This window comes from Plasmodium berghei (assembly GCF_900002375.2).
Source record: "Plasmodium berghei ANKA genome assembly, chromosome: 12".
In the NCBI taxonomy this organism is placed as follows: Eukaryota; Apicomplexa; class Aconoidasida; order Haemosporida; family Plasmodiidae; genus Plasmodium; species Plasmodium berghei.
Genome location: NC_036170.2, coordinates 1349970 through 1370008, shown reverse-complemented (window position 1 = coordinate 1370008; position 20039 = coordinate 1349970). Strand labels below are relative to the sequence as shown.

The 20039-nt window shown below is 20.4% G+C and overlaps 5 protein-coding genes across 5 annotated transcripts; 3 read left to right on the top strand and 2 right to left on the bottom strand.

Annotated features, from left to right (window-relative positions):
• Positions 1–64: 64 nt before the first annotated feature.
• Positions 65–1075, bottom strand: PBANKA_1235800 (conserved protein, unknown function; the record flags this gene model as incomplete). The annotated part of the gene is made up of 1 exon (XM_034566438.1): positions 65–1075. The coding sequence occupies one exon, from the start codon at positions 1073–1075 to the stop codon at positions 65–67; it is 1011 nt and encodes a 336-aa protein (XP_034423035.1).
• A 1266-nt stretch (positions 1076–2341) lies between these two features.
• Positions 2342–7698, top strand: PBANKA_1235700 (conserved Plasmodium protein, unknown function; the record flags this gene model as incomplete). Its single annotated transcript, XM_034566437.1, has 8 exons — positions 2342–3205; positions 3345–4907; positions 5011–5216; positions 5295–5840; positions 5986–7051; positions 7180–7312; positions 7427–7504; positions 7607–7698. The coding sequence occupies 8 exons, from the start codon at positions 2342–2344 to the stop codon at positions 7696–7698; spliced, it is 4548 nt and encodes a 1515-aa protein (XP_034423034.1).
• Positions 7699–8498: 800 nt separating this feature from the next.
• Positions 8499–9938, bottom strand: PBANKA_1235600 (adenosylhomocysteinase, putative; the record flags this gene model as incomplete). The annotated part of the gene is made up of 1 exon (XM_034566436.1): positions 8499–9938. The coding sequence occupies one exon, from the start codon at positions 9936–9938 to the stop codon at positions 8499–8501; it is 1440 nt and encodes a 479-aa protein (XP_034423033.1).
• Positions 9939–10986: 1048 nt separating this feature from the next.
• Positions 10987–16182, top strand: PBANKA_1235500 (conserved protein, unknown function; the record flags this gene model as incomplete). The annotated part of the gene is made up of 1 exon (XM_034566435.1): positions 10987–16182. One exon carries the CDS (start codon positions 10987–10989, stop codon positions 16180–16182), a length of 5196 nt encoding a protein of 1731 aa, XP_034423032.1.
• A 904-nt stretch (positions 16183–17086) lies between these two features.
• On the top strand, positions 17087–19936 carry PBANKA_1235400 (CDC73 domain-containing protein, putative; the record flags this gene model as incomplete). Its single annotated transcript, XM_034566434.1, has 1 exon — positions 17087–19936. The coding sequence occupies one exon, from the start codon at positions 17087–17089 to the stop codon at positions 19934–19936; it is 2850 nt and encodes a 949-aa protein (XP_034423031.1).
• Between the last annotated feature and the right edge of the window lie 103 nt (positions 19937–20039).

Sequence of the window (20039 nt, the reverse complement as noted above, 5' to 3'; positions counted from 1 at the left end):
CCTTTATCTGTAAATCATAGGCATATTACCATAAAGGTTGCTTTTAATATTAATTTTATAATTATTAGCCACTTGAATTTTGATTCAAAAACCAATGAGCATTTTTTTTTCTAATTTTATTTTTTGTTTGTTTTAAGCTTTTTTCTTCTAACAAAATTAACTTTTTATAATTTTCAGTAAATGATTTATTTTGAAAAAATATTGGTAATAAATCTTGTATGTTATATTTATTCAAGCTTAAATTTATTCGTGAATAATATGGCACACTAGTATTGCCATCATTATTTTCTTTGATTTTTTTATTTTTGTCATTTTCTTCGATATTTTTATTTTTATATATTTCTTTTAATTGCTTTTCTATTTTTAGACTTAATGTCTTTTCCCTAATGTCACAATTCTCGATTTTTTTATCAATGTCTTCAATTACATTTTTAAAACAATTTCGCAAAAATTCAGATTGAAATAAATATTCTCCAGGGTAAAACCAATTTATATTACACTTAACTGATGTTTCATTTGTCATAGATGATAAAATAATATTAAAAATAATATTTATATTAAAATGTGTAATATTAAAAAAATAAAAATTATATTTATATTTTTCAAAAACATAATGTCTTAATGCATATTTATATTTAAAAGGTGATTTTAAATATGTATATCTATATTGTTCTCGTTTTCCTCTTATACCAATTAATTCATTTATTTTATATTTCAATATATATTTATTATTATTATTATATTCATTTTCACCAAATTCTTGTTTATTTATTTCACTTTTTTTTTTTTTTTCATTAGCCAAATTTATCTCTATATTTTTATCACAATAAAAATTTAAAGGGCTAATTAAATTTATCATTTCTTCAACATTTTTATCAACTTTTACATTATAACAATTATTTGAATTATTTATTTCATCTTGTTCATTTATATGATATATAATATTATGACAGCAATAATTATTATATGTATATATATTATTTTTTAAATTTTCTATAGTTTTTTTCATTTCATTTCGCCTTCTACATATATAAGTGATTTTTATATATTTCATAAAATAACTATTTATCCCCATTTTTATTAATGTATCGAAAAAAACTTAAACATAAAATATACAACACCCCTACATAATAGCTTATCCTTAAATCAAAACAAAAATACATCAAATATACATAATATTATGCATTCTTATTCTTCTAAAAATTTGTAAGTTGTGTTTAAAAACAAAATATTTTATTTACACCTTTTCAGTTCCCAAGTGTACTTGTCATTTCGATAAATTCAAAAAAACATTTATATGATAATAATAAATATTTCATGATATATTAGCTAGCTATTCATATTTTTTATGGTGATTTTAGTTATTAACAAAATGATAAATATATTGCTCATATTATACTACAATTTTATGCACTTTTATAAGTACATAAATTAAAATTAATCGAAATAAAATATAATAAACGTCAATTATAAATTACGGCCATTCGTTAATTGTTATTTTTAAGGACTGAAGTAATAATTAATTGAATAAGTGATTAACGATTAAATGATTAAATAAGCAAATAATTAAGCGTAATGCCTTTTTAGTAGTTATTTTGTTTACACCCTATAAAATAAACTACTATTACTACATTTTTAATTTTTTGACAAATATAAGTGTAAATATTTATACAAATAAGCATCTAAATTATATGTATAGACAATGGGAATTTCGTTTTGTATATTAAATGGGTTATGACGGAAAAATGGAAATGTAAAAAAAAAAACCCAAAAATCCATTTTTCAAAATAAATATTAACATATGAAATTATTCCAATTAATAAATGCATTACGTTTTGTGGAATATATTTGTTATTCCTTTGAAATATTCATGGAAAATTATATAATATATGGAAGCATTTTCAATGTTAATAGGTTTACTACTTTATATTTGTATATAAGTTTATATATACAAAATAATGCAATAAAGATTTGTGTACTTATCTAATCCTCACAAATGTGTACTTTTATGAGAAAAAAATAATAAATGTCAAAAAAGGCAAACTGGAAAAATAATATTTAACTTTGCACTTATATATGTCTATATTTTCCTATAATTTACAATTTTATCAAATATTTTTTAATTAAAAAAAAAAAAAAACAATAAGTATTAATAAACTGAGGTATACAAATATTATTCATTTTTTATTTATTATTATTATTAACCATATCTATGCATTTCTCTATTTTTATGAACGTGGCTCCCAACATATAGTTTCCTCTTTTTTTCGATTTTTTATTTTATAACAACATATTACACATATATTCCATCCATTTGCTCTTATAATTAATGATCGAAAAAATGATTGAATATACTCTTAATATATCAAAGGAAATAAAAAAAGAAAAAAAAGAAAAAAAACAATATGATAATATTGTATCATCGGCTCTAAATTACTACAAAAATTTTAATTATTCAGAATGCAAAGAAAAATATAATGGGTCTAAAATTTCATGCCATATTTTAACTGAAAATCTTAACCCTAAAGAAAAAGAGGCACTAAGAAATCTTAACAATATTGTTGTATCTAAAAAAAACGAAAATAATAAAAGTAATATATTTAGTGAACAAAATGGAAATCAGAATGATGATATATTTTTAATAGAAAAGGAATTATGCTTACAAAATGATTTGTTAAAAGAAAATATATTAACTAAATTACAAATCAATATAAATGAATATCTATATGATGTGAAAGACAAAATATGTAATGAAATTTTATTTGTTGTTGATAAAAAAAAACTATTAAAAAAATATATATATGAATTACAGTGTAATCATTTTGAGATTTTAAAAAACATTTTTTTTCTGTTTAATAATAATAATAATAATGAATATAATGATTATGCAATCAATGAAATGTTCCACATACTCCTTTTATGTTTTAATAAAAATGATGAACAAAATATTTTAATTATTATATATATTTTTATTACCTTATTAAATCAAAATAATATTAATAAATATTACACGCATATAATTGACGCTTTAATTACTATATTAAATGTTGATCAATGTGCATTACCCCTTTATCAAAAAGATGATAATATACGACTATTTGACCATAAACCTATGGTTCTTAAAAATCAATTTATAAGTGAATATTGTAGATATTTTTTGTTCTTGTATTTTTTTTATACTATGCGCCTTATTTCGAATTATCAGGTATTGCCAAGTTTTTGAAAAATGTTTGATTGTATATGTACATATAAATATACAATAGATATGATAATATTTATTTCGATAGTTCATTAATAAATTATTGAATGCCTACTAATTTTATTATTTTTTCTTTTCTTATTAGATAAGCATTTATTTGGATAAAATAATTCAAGTTTGTTTGGTTGGCCTGTTCGATAACTGTTATGAAATAAATTTTATAATAATGAATTTTATAGAAGAAATATTAGACAAAATAGAAGAATGCTACATAAATTATCATTATATAATCAGTACAAGTTTATTAAAGTGTTTATGCAACAAAAATAGTAAAATAAAAATAAAATGTATGAACACCCTTGTAAAAATAATTAAAAATAATAATAATAATACACAAAATTATAAAATAATTGAAATGCTAATTGGATATAAAGATCCTAATATAGTTCCAATCAAATGTTTTTATGATAATAATTATGTAAATATAAATTATTTATGTCTTTTATATAATGATAAAAGTATAAAAGTCAAATATAATTTTTATTCTTTTATTTTTATCATATTATATGAATTCATTGATTATAATGATTTTTCAACATTTTTATTACCTTACTTATTCTCTGCCTGTTTTGACAATTACAAAATATTTAGATTTTTATCTTTTATCTACATACAAGTTCTATTAAAGCGCAAGCAATTCGGTAAAATTTGTACAGACAATGCTAGTTGTAACAATAATTTTCAAAAAAATATGAACGAGGAAGAAATTTATGAGTTTTTTCCTGAATGGTCATATAAAACTCCATTTACATTACCATTACCATTAACTGAATATTACTTTCCACAAACTCATAATAACCCGTTTATAATAAAAAAATATTATTACAAAATCAATTTACATATTTCTGATGGCAATAATAATACGAAAGAAACGCCAAATAATTTTTATTTTGATGAAAATGAAACTCATCCTGTGTGTGAAGAAATAGACAATAATAAAAAAATAAAATATGATAATTTAGAAATCGAAACACCTGTTCCAAACAAAATAAATGATTATGATGAATACAAGCACTACGAAAAAACTATTAATCAATTTATAAATAGTCATCCCTATATTTCTAATATATTGAAAGAACATAAAATAAAAGATATTGATATAACATGCAACAAAATGAATAAAGAATCTAAAGGATTATCATTTACTCTTTTAAACACTTATTTTAAACATTTATATAAAAAGGATGATGATGAAACAAATAAATCACAATTTTTAGAAAGTAGTAAAATTATTTTATTAATTTTTTATTTTATTGAAGATAATGTTACTGAACATATACCCCAGTTTTTTTCTTATTTATTTAATTCCTTTGATAAAAAAATTGATCCACAACAACTTGATATTTATATTAATTCGTTGTATTTAATAGGCTCTTATGTTAATCCTTCTAATTACTATTTATTTATTGAAAATTATTTAAATAATACAACGGGAAATAACTATAAGCATATAACACTAATTTGTCTATATATATTATACTTCACTTTTTTGGGAACAATTGAAACATATAATAATATAAAAAAACGCGGATTATCACAAAGTGATATACATCCTAGTTTCATTATGATCATAACAAAAGTAACAAATTTTTTTTTTTTGATAATTAGTCGGGATGAATATCCTGAAAAGTACATCTTGATATTGCAGGTGAAATTGCTAAAAAAGTAAAAAAAAGAAAAAGCATACATTATTTATATATACATATATGAGTTGGATTTATACATTATTTCATTTACTTGTTTTTATTTAGATAATCTATTTACTATTCAAGAATGAAGAAGTATATACAAAAATCGAGGAAAAAACCATGATTCAGTTAATAATACTACTATACATTATTTTTAAGAAAACAAAAAATACCAGAATAAATTTACCTAAAGGAAAGGATCATATGTGCATATATAAAAACTTTTATATATCTATAGACATTTTTGATTTACATTTTTATTTAACCAGGTAAAAATGAATGTGAAATTCCTCCTAATGCATAGGATAGTATATGTACATATATTTGTTCCCCTTCTATTTGTTCAGATTAAAAAGTTTTAAAAAATTTGAAGGAATAAATTTCGACAAAGAATCATTGAATATACAATTAAGCTCCGAAATAATGTATGAAGTATTTAAATTATTTGGAAAAAACATAAATCAGCAAAAAATAATTTTAGATATGGTTTCAGAAGATATATTATACAACCCATATTATGTATACTATTTAATAAAATATATAATTAAAAAACAAAATTTTTTTTACGATCCAAATTTGTCTTTATTTTTATGTAATATTATTATAAAAATTTTAAACATAAATCAAAATGAAAAAAATATTATGAAAATTTTACTATATAATGAAAAATTAGAATTAAATGATATTCACCAAGAAACAATGAAAAAAAATAAAAACAAAGTAAGACATGTATTTTTGGAGTATTCATGTACCATTTTTTTATTATTCATATTTAAGAATATAAATATTTACGAACCATTTGATAATATTATTGATACATGTAAAATTATATACTATCTACTATCAGAAATTAAAAACCCTTATTCCTTTTTATACTTCGTAAAGCAAACATGGTATACTTATTTTTTTGCTTATATTAATAGGGGATACACTATCCAAATATATATTATTTGTTAAAAAAATTATGTTATTATATCTTTTTATTTTCTTTATTTCATTTTCATTTTTTTCTTATTTTCTTTTTTTTGCATATCAAAGCTTGGTACATAAACTTCTAGACATACTCGAATGCAGAGAAATAAAGAGCCTCTATTTTTGCAAGTATATCATGAATAATATATATTTAGAATATGGTAAATATATTAACAATGACGGGGATTGTAGATATTTAGATAATATTAATATAAAAAAAAAAATAGATATAAAAAATAGACTAGATTACGAAGTAAATGTTTTATATTATTTTATAAGTTGTTGTATATATTTAATATATTACAAGTCATTATGTTGTATAAGTATAATATCAAATAATTGTACAGAACAAAATAACGAAATAAAATTAAATGAATTTTTTAATAACATTTTTCAAAATACACATAAAAGACTTTTGAATGTTTTAAAAATTGGTGAAAAAAATAACAACACATTTTTAAATGCATATAAACATAATGTTAATGAAATATTAAAAAATAAAAATTTTATGGAGTTGTTTTTATTAAGAAACAATATTTTAAAAGAAAATGAATATAATAATCTCATTTTAAATATACATATTTATTTTAGACATACTTATGACTTTTTACAAAATATTAATACCTTTATTTTGAATCCAGTTATTATTAATTATTTTTATGGAGTTAGCAAAGAACATATTTATACTGAACAAATAACAAATGATATTATTTCAGATACTGAAGATTTAAATAAAAATGAAAATACAATTAAACAATCTACACATAAAACAAACTTTATAAATAGTATAGAATCATATTTTATTTCTGATGATATAAATGATATAGCTTTAATACAATATGATACTAGTAATTTTTGTAGCTATTTAAATAATCATGATATAGCTTTAATATTATTAAGGCATGATATTTATAATATTCCTTTTCGAATTTTAGAAAATAAATCTATTATTATTTTATTATATTCATACATATTATTTTTTTCTGATAATTTTTTTATACCCAATTTAACGAAAAATATGAACACACCTATTTCATCAAATCTTAGTTTTGGGTTAGTGGATAATTTTTTCCTAAATCCATCAAAAACACATAAAACATATGTAACGGGAATTTTTAACGTTTTAATTCTAGTAAGAAAGAAAAATATTTTCAAAAAAAATGTATTTTTTTTTTTACACGAATATGTAGATATGCAAATAAATACTGTATATTATTTCAGTCTTTTAATTATTTGTTTGGCTATTCTTTTCCTTTTTAGATATATTTAGAAAATGAAAACGCTTTAAAAGATTCTTTAAAAAAAAAGAAAAGTTTCACATATTTTGAAAAATTGAATAATTTAGACAAATCCACATTTTCAAATATATTAAATAATATAATTTCGAGTTATGGTAAATATAATGAAATGACAACAAAAAAAATATGTCTAATTTTCATTGTGTTTATAATGTAATTCCAAATATACTTAAACTTATTTATAAAATTATATTATCCTTTAAATGCAGAAAATCAAGACATTGAACAAAAGTCTCTTAGGAATTGTATCAATTTTTTGTTAAATAATTTAAGTAGCCCATATCTAGGTAATATTGTCATTTTATATTTTACTAGTACATGCAAATAATAATTTATAAAATTCAAATAAATATATTTTAATATTATACATAAAAATGTTTATTTTTTAGATATTTTAACAAATTTGAGAGATACATATACTAGAACAAAACATGTCAAAAGATTAGATGTATGCAACTATATTATCAATACATTTAGCTAAATTTCAAGTTTCATTTTGTTATACTATTACTCGTCCCTTTATACAAATATTGCACACTATCATCTGAACACTATTACATAATATAAATATGTTTCAAAATAATGCAACTTAAAATACCACGAATAATTTGAATGAATTTATTTAATTAAAAATTATTCAAGTATATTTTTTCATTTTATTTATTATGCCATAACTTTTATATTTATATTTCATATATGCAGCAACTGCCTACTTTATTTATTTTTTTTTTTTTTTTTTTAATTATGGCTAGCTATAAAAAAAATACCCAATTTTTTGTACAGCTATTTCCATGCGTTGAAAAAAAAATACGTATATATGCATGTATTCCCATTTGTTTCTTCATGTATGTGGAAATAAAGTTCTCCATTGAGCAAAAATATTTAACTATAAATAATTAAAATTACCAAGCTATTACTTTCTTATATTCAATATAAGTTTTTAAAGGAATGTGTTACAAAGATTTAATAAAAAATAGGAATTGGAGACATTCCAATTACTTATAAGGATAAAAATTCATATGATACGTTACGAAATTATCATAAATACAAGGCCACTCTTGAAATGTGAAATGATCAAAAAATCACATCAACATTATATAAATGTAATAGAATTTTTTTATAAAAAACGCTAATTTGTGTACGTACAAATATTGAAAACAAATTTTTCCTAAATATGTTTATAATATGCATGAATGTTCGTAACTTCATCATATATTAAGATATTGAATATAGAAAGTTTTTGTATGCATATTAAAAATATGCAAGAAATATAACGATATATTAATATCTATATGATTCGCTTTTGAATGGACCAGTTTTACTAACCCCTAAAAATTCACATTGGTTATCATCTAATTGGGTTAATGTTGCATTTAATTTTTTGAGATGGTAAAAAGCAACTTTTTCATCAAGTTCTTTTGGTAATATATAACTTTTATTTTTTGCATATTTTCCTGTATTTCTATTTTCCCACAATTCTAATTGTGCAAAAATTTGATTACAAAATGAGAAAGACATAACAAATGCTGGATGTCCAGTTGCACAAGAAAGATTTAAAAGTCGGCCTTGGGCTAAAACTATAATTTTATTACCATTTGGTAATGTGACTCTATCGACTTGTGGTTTTACATTTTCTATATGTATACCTTCATGATTGAATAAATCTGTTACTTGTATTTCATCATCAAAATGCCCAATGTTACCTACTACTGCATTGTTTTTCATTTTTAATAAATGTTCTAATTTAATAATATCAACATTACCTGTACAAGTAACAAAAAAATCACCCTTTTCAACAATTTCATCTAATGTTACTACATTAAACCCTTCCATAACTGCTTGTATAGCACATATAGGATCTATTTCAGTTACATAAACACGTGCTCCTAATCCTTTCATAGCGGATGCACATCCTTTTCCTACATCTCCATATCCACAAATAACTACTATTTTACCAGAAATTAAAAAATCAGTTGCTCTCATTAACCCATCTGGAAGGGAATGTCGACATCCATATATATTATCATACTTTTGTTTAGTAACAGAATCATTTACATTTATAGCTGTAAATAATAATCCATTATTTTTCTCGATTTTTTTTACTCTTAATACACCTGTAGTTGTTTCTTCTGACATTCCAATTATTTTTTTTGCCATATTTGTCCATTTTTTGGGATTTTTAAGTATTGAGCTTTTAATTAAACTTAAAAAACATCTTTCTTCCTCATTTTTACCTGACTCTGGATCTGGTAATATTTTTTTTTCTTCATACAATTTTTCATATTCTGCTCCCTTATGTACTAAATAAGAAGCATCTGCCCCATCATCTACAATTAAATCAGGTCCTTCCCCATTTTCACCCCAAGTTAAAGCTTTTTCAACACACCACCAATATTCTTCTAAAGTTTCTCCTCTCCATGCAAAAACAGATACATTTTCTAAAGTGCTAACAGCTGCAGCAGCATAATCTAATGTTGAAAAAATATTACATGAACACCATCTTATTCTAGCTCCTAATTTTTGTAATGTTTCTATTAATAATGCAGTTTCTATAGTCATATGTAAACATCCTGTTATTTTTGCTCCTTTAAAGGGTTTCAGTTTTTCATATTCTTCCCTTATTGTCATTATTCCTGGCATTTCAGTTTCGGAAATTTCCATTTGAAGCTTTCCAAATGGGGCCAAACTCAAATCTTTAATTTTGCTAGTGCAGTCATACATTTTTGTGTGAATAAAAATAAAAAGAAAAAAAAATAAGGATAAATAAAATAATTAATTTATAAAAAAAATTATTATTATGTGAATTACAACACGGTTGTGAAAGTAATAGCAATTTTAATATATCTATTATTAAATTGTATAGTAAAAATATTATAAAAAATATATAATTTGTAAAATAAATATTAATATATATAATTATAAATTTTAATTTAAATTGAATAATATACATATATGCATTAATGCAGTAACATAATGATCATATATTTTATTTTACAAAGGAACGACATATTAAAAAAAAATCAACAGTATCTAACATAACATAACGCACTATTCCGAGTAACTAATTATATTCTTATTCGATTTTTTTTAATTGCAATTTTTCTTTTTTTTTCAAAATAATAAATAACGTCACAAATATTATCTACACTATTAAGAAACTACTGCTTATGCTAAAAAAATTATGCGTTCCATATTTTACACAAAAATTGATAATACTGTGGTGAGAAAAATATGTATACATGTATATATGCATAATATGTATTTGCAACAATGAACTAAAATACTTTTTTATTTTATTTTATTTTATTTTTCTTTCTTTTTTTTTTTTTATATTTTTTTTTTTAATATTTTTTTGGGCTGATTTCCTTCAATGCTCATTAATAATCTTGAAGGGGGCAGGGGAAAAAAGTAAAAATATTTAAACAATAAAATGGTTATAAATATAAATCTTATATATACACATGTCATATATACAAATTTTGTGTGAATATAACTTGTGTATATATTTCCATATTTCAAAGATTTTCCAAATGTGCTTACAAGGAAAATGATAGTTTATCGACATGAATATATAAGAATTATTTTTTTATTTGTAGCAAATATGAATATGAATAAATAAATATATACAATTTACAAAATATACATTCATGTGTATAATAGATTTGTATTATTTTAAGGACGTTTTTTTTATGTATACTTGAATTTCACATTAAAGTTTTTACACAAACTGTATATATTCCATGGTTGATAAAAAAAAAAATATTAAAAAATGACGAATAAAATTTGGAGATATATGACTGTTGTTATTATTATTATATTTCAATTTTTTGAAAAATATGATGGAATAAAATTGAAAAGACTTTATGATTATTTTAATTTTATTCAACCAATTAAGATTGATGGATATTCAAGATACCAATTAAATAATAATTTTCAAAATGTGAAAATAAAAAATAAACGAGATAGAATAACAACGGTAGGCCCTATTGAATGGAATATTTATATTTCTGAAAATGACGAAAATGGTGAGTTGGTTATAAATCAAAATAAAGCAAATCACAATACTGAAATAGAAAAGGAATCTACACAAAAAAATGAATTTTTAAATGGTGAAATATTAAATGAAGAAGAAATAAACGAACATATGCGATTTCAACAATGGAGTGATAGTATAATTTATTCAGAGGGAAATGACTTTTATTATGATATTGAAAATAAATGTGTAAATACAAAAAATTATAAAAAAATTAATCAAGTTAATACAACATTTTATAAAAAAGAATTATCTTTAAATAACACATCTATAAAGCTTATCCCTTTTAATACAAAAAAAAATGAAGAACACAAATTAAATTATGATATGTATGATAATAACAAGGAAAAAAATAATAAAAATAATTTTGTATCTATTTCTAAAAATGGATCAAAAGAAATAATTTTAAATGAAGATGAAGTAAAACAACTATCAGATATTGAATGCACAAAAAAAAAAAATAATTTTTTTCCAAAAAAATCATTATATAGTTCTATATATATTGGAAAAGATGGTTTTAACGATTTTCTTGAAAAAGGAATAGATTCAATAAAAATGAGTCTAAATAAATATTTAAACTCTTTTTATGAAAATAATTTAGAAATAAATTTAAATGATAAAATATATATCATGTTTATATTGAAATATACAAAAAGTTATATATTAGACATAATATACAAAACTTTTCAAATAAAGCAACTTAATGAATTAGAAATTGAAAATGATATGAATGTATATCCCGAAAAAAATAATAACAATAGTAAAAAACTTATGAATAGTGAAGTATATTTAGATATGCTATCAGAGTATGAAGAAATCTTAAATATATTAACCGAATTTTTTAACAAAATAAATGATATGTTTAAAATAAATGAAAAAGAATTAATAGAATATTTAAAAAAAAAAAAAAATATCATAAATTATTCTACTCCATATATATTAAAAAGTGATGAAGAAACAGAAAAACACATTAAAAATATGTGGACATTTTTTAATTGTAATATATTTAATAATGAATTACCTAATTTTGATTTTATTAAATTTTATTGGATAAATAGTAAAATAGATGATTTATTAAATATTCCAAATATGAAAACATATAATATAACTAACCAAGATTTTATAAATTTACCAAGCATTTTATTATGCCCAGCATTAAGAACCTCTCCTATTTTACTAAATTATACAATATTAAAAATTATGTACGAATATTACAAATTAATATATATAGATATTTTACCATTTAATCAAGTTAAAAACTATAAAAAAATAAATAAATTCGATCCAATAAAACAACAAATTATTAAATATGTTCATGGTGTATCTGGATTATTAGAAAATATTGATTTCTATTTTTATGTTCCTAATTTAGGAGATTTAAATTTAACTCCAGATCAATCTGCAACTTTTTTTTCTTATATAAAAAATATGACACAAAATAAAGATACTGCTTTATATAATATGGAATATAACAAATATATTAATTTTGATGATAATATTCACCCCTATACACAAATACAAAAAGAAAAACTAACAAACAATGAAAGTTTTGTAGCTGACGATTTAGTTATTCTTCTTCTCAAATCCAAAACAATTAATGATATAAATAAAGCTATAAAAATAGTACAAAATTTGTATATAAAAAAAAATGTAAATTTATTATGGGGTGAACATGCTTATCCAGAATTAAATAACAATCATAAAGATGAAAATGAAAATAACACACTTCAAAAGTTTCGCATTCCTTTAAATGAATTTTCAGCATCCCTTTTTTTATGTGATATAAATAATTCAATTAAATATTTAACGCAAGGAATAGATAAATTAAAAGAACTCACAGAATTTGATTTGACATTTGTTCATAACGCTTTAGCAAATGCTTGCCTAGAATTTTTACATGACAGTGGCAATGAAAATGAAAATGTTGAAGATATGTTAAAAAAATATGAAAAAAATGAAAAAGTTGAAACTACTAATAATATTATGGCATTACAAATGATGGTTGTTTTAGGAGAATTGTTTAGAAATATTAGAAAAATGAGATCTAAAGAAAAATATTTTTTTAAACAAATTTTACAAACTGATGTATTAATAGATATTTATAAAAATACAAGTATATATGACGAAAACATGAATATAAACACAATTGATAATGTTATTAAGAATATTAAAATTGAATATCCTATTAATAAAAATATAATTTTATCAAATATAAATAAAGAAAATGAGGAATCAAATATTACAGGGAAGGACAGAGAAGATGTAGGATATTACTTTTTAAATTATTATACAAAAAAATTATTTCGATTTGATTTACCAAATAATATAGTTATCAAATATACAGATGATATATATGGATTAAGCTTTTCGGATTATAATTATGATTATATAAATAACGATATAATAATATATATTAACAATAATGTAAATAATTCATTATTATTATCTAGAATTATTTTAGATGAATGTTTAAATATTTATGAAAAATATACTACTTATATTCATAAATTTGGTAGTAATACAGATAGTAAAACAATAAAAGACGCCAAAAAAAAAAATGAAATTAATTTGAAAAATTCTAATAACTCTAAAGATACTAATCAAATTGAAGAATTTCATACTGATCATATTCAAAATAAAGAAAATAGTGAACTTGACATTCCATTAGATGCAAAAAATTATACTGAGGAAACTATCGATCCTAGTAATGTAAATCTTGACAATATAAAAGAAGTACAAAATATTGATATTGAAAATGGTCAGGATTTGAAAAACGACGAAACAATTCCTGACAATGTTACTGATGAATTCGATGATGAACAAGTAGACATTTTTAACTATTCAAAAATAAACAAAATTAAACAATTTATTCGATTTATTATCGAATATAATAATTGGCCATTTTTTATGGACGAATTGATGAATCTAGAATATTATTTAAATCAAGATGAAATAAAAAAGATTGGAAATACAGAAGAATACGATAATAATTTAAATATTTTTTATATGAAATTAAAAAATGCAAATATCGATCAAAATAGAATCATGGAAATATTAACTAATTCAATAAAGCGTGACGATCCTAAAAAAATATGGGATCAAAATAAAATCCCAATTAAACATATCACTTCTGCAATATATACAAATAATTATATAAATATTTATAATGTATTTTCAAAGGGTATTAACAAATTATTAAAATTAGATATTAATGATGTAGACTTTATTATGAACAAGTGCAAATATGCTTGTGAAATTGTTTATTATAAAAGATTAGAAGAAATAAAATCACTAAATAATAATTTGTTATTTACTATGTATAATGAAAATTTAAGTTGTATAGAATATTTTTTTGATAAATTAAAAGAAAAAATAATTTTAATATCTTTAGTAAAAACAGAAAACGTGTTTGATACATTAATAAAATTAATATCTGATATATTTCCAAACAAAGCAAATACAGAAATAGAAATGAATAATAAAAATTCTCCAAAAACAAAAGACCAAATTAATGAATTGATTTTTTTAAGAGAATCCAAATGTAATAATAATCGAGGTGCATTTACCAATTCAATAAATAGAAAAGTAGTCACAAATAATCTGTTTCAATTTTTTAATAAAGAAATATTTGGAAATAAAATAAACAAAAATGTCCAAATCGAATTTGTCAAAGATTACAAATTCTTATCGAGCCATGCAAATTTTATAAACACTTTTGAACATTCTAAAATATTTATTAATGATAATGTTTATTCAATAAATGTTTTATCTAATATATTATTAAAAGAAATGTCAGAAATTTTCTATTTTTATAATAATAATCAAATAGAAAATGAAAATAAATTATACTTAAAAAATAATTTCAATAGTTTATATCTATCCACCATATTTAAACATTCAAAAAATTTTGAAAAATATGAAACAACTCAAACTTTTGATTTTGGAGAAAAAATAAGTACATCCAAAAGTGAACATAAGAATGAAATAGACAATGAAATGACAGAACTAGAACTTACGGATATGAATAAGGTAGAACTAGAAAAGAACGAATTAGACATGAAATGTTTAATAAATCGAATAGCAAAATATAACCATGAAGAAATATTCAAAGAAATAATGGAATATAGAAAAGCCAAATATAATGATAATGCAGAAATACAAAAATGCCTTGAAGAATATTTATATACATATGAAAAAGTAAATTTTTTAAGATATGGAAATAAAAATGATAAAAAAAATGATAAAGAAAAAAATGATGAAGAAAAAAATGATGCAGAATTTGAACCAATAGATATAAAAACAATATATCTAAATTATATGTATAAATATATACAATATATGATAAAAAAAAAAGAACTACCAATATCTTTTAATAGTATAAATGAAGAATGGATTAATTCATTAACTGAATTGGAAAATCAAAAAATTTTATCATATTCAACAAAAAATTGTAGTGAGCATCTATATGACTTGTTAATAAATAGCAATGCTTGTTCACCAAAAAGAGCTTTAGAAATTTTAGAAAAAAGCTTAGAATATTCTTTTGAAAAAAATGAACATAATGAATTAATGGATGGATTAACTGAAACGACAATCTCAAGAAGTGAAGATAAAGATGCTATAAAAAATTTTGATGAATTTGTTATATGGATAAATAAAAATAAAAAAAAAAATTTCGAATTACCACAAAATACAGATTTGTTGAATAAACCTGAATCAGATAATATAAAAGAGGACATACAACAAGTTATAGATCAATATAATTCAATTTATGATATATCCCCAAATAAAAATATAGATCCTAATAATGTTACTATAGATAATTTAAAAGATATTGTAAAAAAACATAATATATCAAAGGAAGATATACAAGCAGCTATTAGCCAGTTGGATATGCCCCCTGATTTTGACATTGACTCGTTATACAAATAAATAATTTTTTTTTGTTATTTGTTTGCTTTTCTTTTATTTTTTTTCGTTTCTTATTTCCCATTCCATGCATAAATACACATCTGTGGACCATATATTTTGTTTTTATGATTTTGTGGAATTTGCATTATTCGCTTTTCGATTAAATTTTTTTTATATAATTAAAATTTTTTAAGTTATTTCCAAAATCCTACCCATTGTAATTATACTCTGCAATTTTGCTACATTTGTTCATTATTTTATTTTATTTTTATTTTATTTTTAGTTTTACCGTTTTTATTCTAACTTTAAAGACGTTTTCTATAATATATTTATGGATTATATAAATCCATTTTTTGAAAAATGAAAAAAAAAGAAAAAAAAATAGAACAGGCATATCACCAACTCGAATGTTCATGACACAGTGAATGCATACTTTGCATTTTTTTTTTTAAATGTATCATATTTTTTGTTAGCTAATTTGAAGAAAATGATAATTGTTTAGTCCGTATATATATATATATATATATTTATCTTTTATTTATCTTTTATTTATTTTTTATTTATTTTTTTATTTATCTTTTATTTACTTGCTTGCTGATACCTGGAATTTCCCATTTTCTTATTTTGTGCTTGTTTGAAAAGGAAAGTTTTGCAAGTATAGGCTTATATTTTTCCATTTTCGAATTTGCAGTATTTTTAATAAAATGGAAAAATAAAATAAAGAATATATTTGGAAAATATTATATGTTATATAATATGTTTTCCCCTTCACCAATTTAATATATTTTATATTAATTAATATTTTTGAGTTCGAAATTTTATTATTATTTTATAAAAATAAGTTCAAGGGGAAATATTTTTCCATATTTTTAACACTTTGATAATAATTAAAATTTTTTTTTTTAAAAACAGACAAATACACAAAATGGATATAAATGCAGAATTAAAACAACTGGATTTAAAAGTATTAATGAAAAAATTTTTAAGTAGTGAAAAAGAAAACATAAAATTAAAAAAAAAAGATGATAAAGATATTATACTTTTCGAAAAAAATAATTTTTATATATATAGTGATGTTATATGTGGAATTGAAAATAGGAAAAAAGAAAAATATAATGTTGGAGATATATATTTATTTCTATGTTTACCAAAAAGTAATTACACATTTTCTTATATAAATTCAATTGGTTATAAATATATAAGTATATTAGAAAGAAATAAAATCATAAAAAAAATTGAATATGAAAATTATGATGAAGAAGAGGATCAAATCAAAGTTAACTTTTTTATTTATGATAAAAAAAGTACTATTAATTTAAATTATTATATTCATATAGAACAAGATGATGTTATTCAATCAAAACTTTTTGTTAACAATAATATTAATGATATAATATGTGATATAGATAGTGAAAATGAAAATTGGGGAAGCATTAAAAAGAGAAAAAATATAGAAGGGTCAACACAACATCAAATAGTAAATACAAATAAAGATGATATTAATATTTTGGGAATTAAAAAAAATAAAATAAAAATAGATGAAAATAATATAAATGAAGAAATAGATCAAAGTTCTACTTTGAATAATATTCAAAATAAAACTACAAACATTTTAAGTATCAAAGAAGTAAACACACACAATAGTAAACAAACTAACGAATCCAACATTGGCTTAGTTTCTTTTAATAATATTAATAAAATATTTAATGGTGATAAAATATATAAATCACAAATTTTTTACATAAAAAATGATTGTCATAATATCACGAAAACTATATATAATAAAAAAAAAAAAAAAAAAAAAAAAAAATTAAATCAAAATATAAAATACAATTTTATAGACGAAGATATATCAACAATAAAATATGATGAACTATTTTATTTTAACTATAACGAAATTAATTTGGAAGAAAATTATATAAATGATATTAGTACTAATTTTAAGTTCCTAAAAAAGGGGATAGGAGTGTGTAGCAACCAATTTCAAAAAAGAGATAATATAAAAAACGACAAACATAATGAAAACATAAATGAACAAAATGACAAACATAATGAAAACATAAATGACCAGAATGGAAAACATATTTTAAAGCACTATTATGAAAATAATATTTTAAAAAATGTATTTTTTATCAATTTTAATTTATACTCTCTTTTAAATAATACTTATATTTCAAATTTACCAAAAGATGATAACATTTTTAGTAATCTCCAAATTTTAGTTAGCAATTTTTTTGAAGAATATATAAAATTTGTTAAAAAAAACAACTCAATCAATTTAAATGATGGAAAAAGTGATATTATCCAATTTGAATTAAATTTAAGCGATTTAGAACCCCAAATAAATCCACAAAACTGTGATAAAATAAAATATATTTTTGAGAATATGCATAATGATTGTTTTCCAAACTCAAATAAAGAAATTCAGAAAAATCATATTTCTATAAATAATTTAAATTTTATTCATAATACTGTTTTACCACATTATTTACAAAATAGTAAAATAAATTATTTTAAATATTCAACAGCATCTATAGAAACACTCGAAAATTTTAATAATCATGATAAACTAATATTTTTCCATAATATTATAAATATGTATATATATTCTTTATATGATCAAAATTTTTATGAAAAAAATAAAATTTATATGAATTTTTTTCATAACTTTTTAAATAAATTTTCTTTTGAAAAAAATTTTGTTAAAATAAACACTTATAAACAGGATTATTTTTCAGAGACAGAAACAAGTTCTACTTACTCTGAGGAAATATTAAATGAAAATTTTGAAAAAGACAAAACTATATTATCTAAAAATGTGGATGAAGTTCAATCTACTATGGATTATGATCAATCAAAATTTTATTTACTCGAAAATAATTATATAAAAATAAAAAATAAAATGGATAGCAAAATATTCGAAGCCTTAAGTGAAAATAAATATAATAAAGGAAATAATGAACTTATTAAATCTGCACAAATAAAAGAAATAAAATATAAAAATTTTTATGATATAATTGGAAATAGCTCATGCGATTTTAGAAGAATATATAATTTTTTTAAACAAGAACTTTTAGATAAAAGTAACATAAAAAATGTATATATAAATGGTGTAAAAAGAAATATAATCATAGATAATAATAATAATGATGATGATAATAATATAAAACAGAAAAATCATAAAAAAATATTAAAAATTATTGATGAAATACATTTAACATATAAAAGGAGGCCATTAATATTAATAGAAAGTAATTCTACAACTGATAATATAATAAATAGAAATAATATTGATTCTTTTTTTTTACATAATAATTTAGATAAACCACCAAAAAGTGAAAAACAAAATAATATCAATATACCAACCAAAATGAACAATTATGATGGAATATCAATCATTTATAATATGTTTAATAAAAATATCAAATTCTTATTTATAGAAAATGATAAAATTGATATTTTATCTGAAACAGATTGGAAATGTGTAATAGCAGTTATTGTAAAATCAAAAAACTCTTTAAAAAACATTCTAAATAAATATCCTTTTGAAATATCAACAACTTTATTTCAACCATTTAAAACTTTTGCATTTATGTATAATGATGAAATTATTCCATCTGATTTATTAACAGGAAGTAGCATTGATATTATTCGATTAAATCGTGATAATAGAAAAGATGATCATATTGGTGCTAAAAAATTTTGGACTAATATTGAAAAGTTTATTTTACAGCGCCGTGATAAAAATTTTTATAAAAAAAAAAAAAATATATAAAATATAACTTATAAAAAAATTATTCTGATATAATTGTGTTAATTTCCCAAGAAGAATGACATATTACACACTCTAAATATTACCATAATTTTGATATTTACAA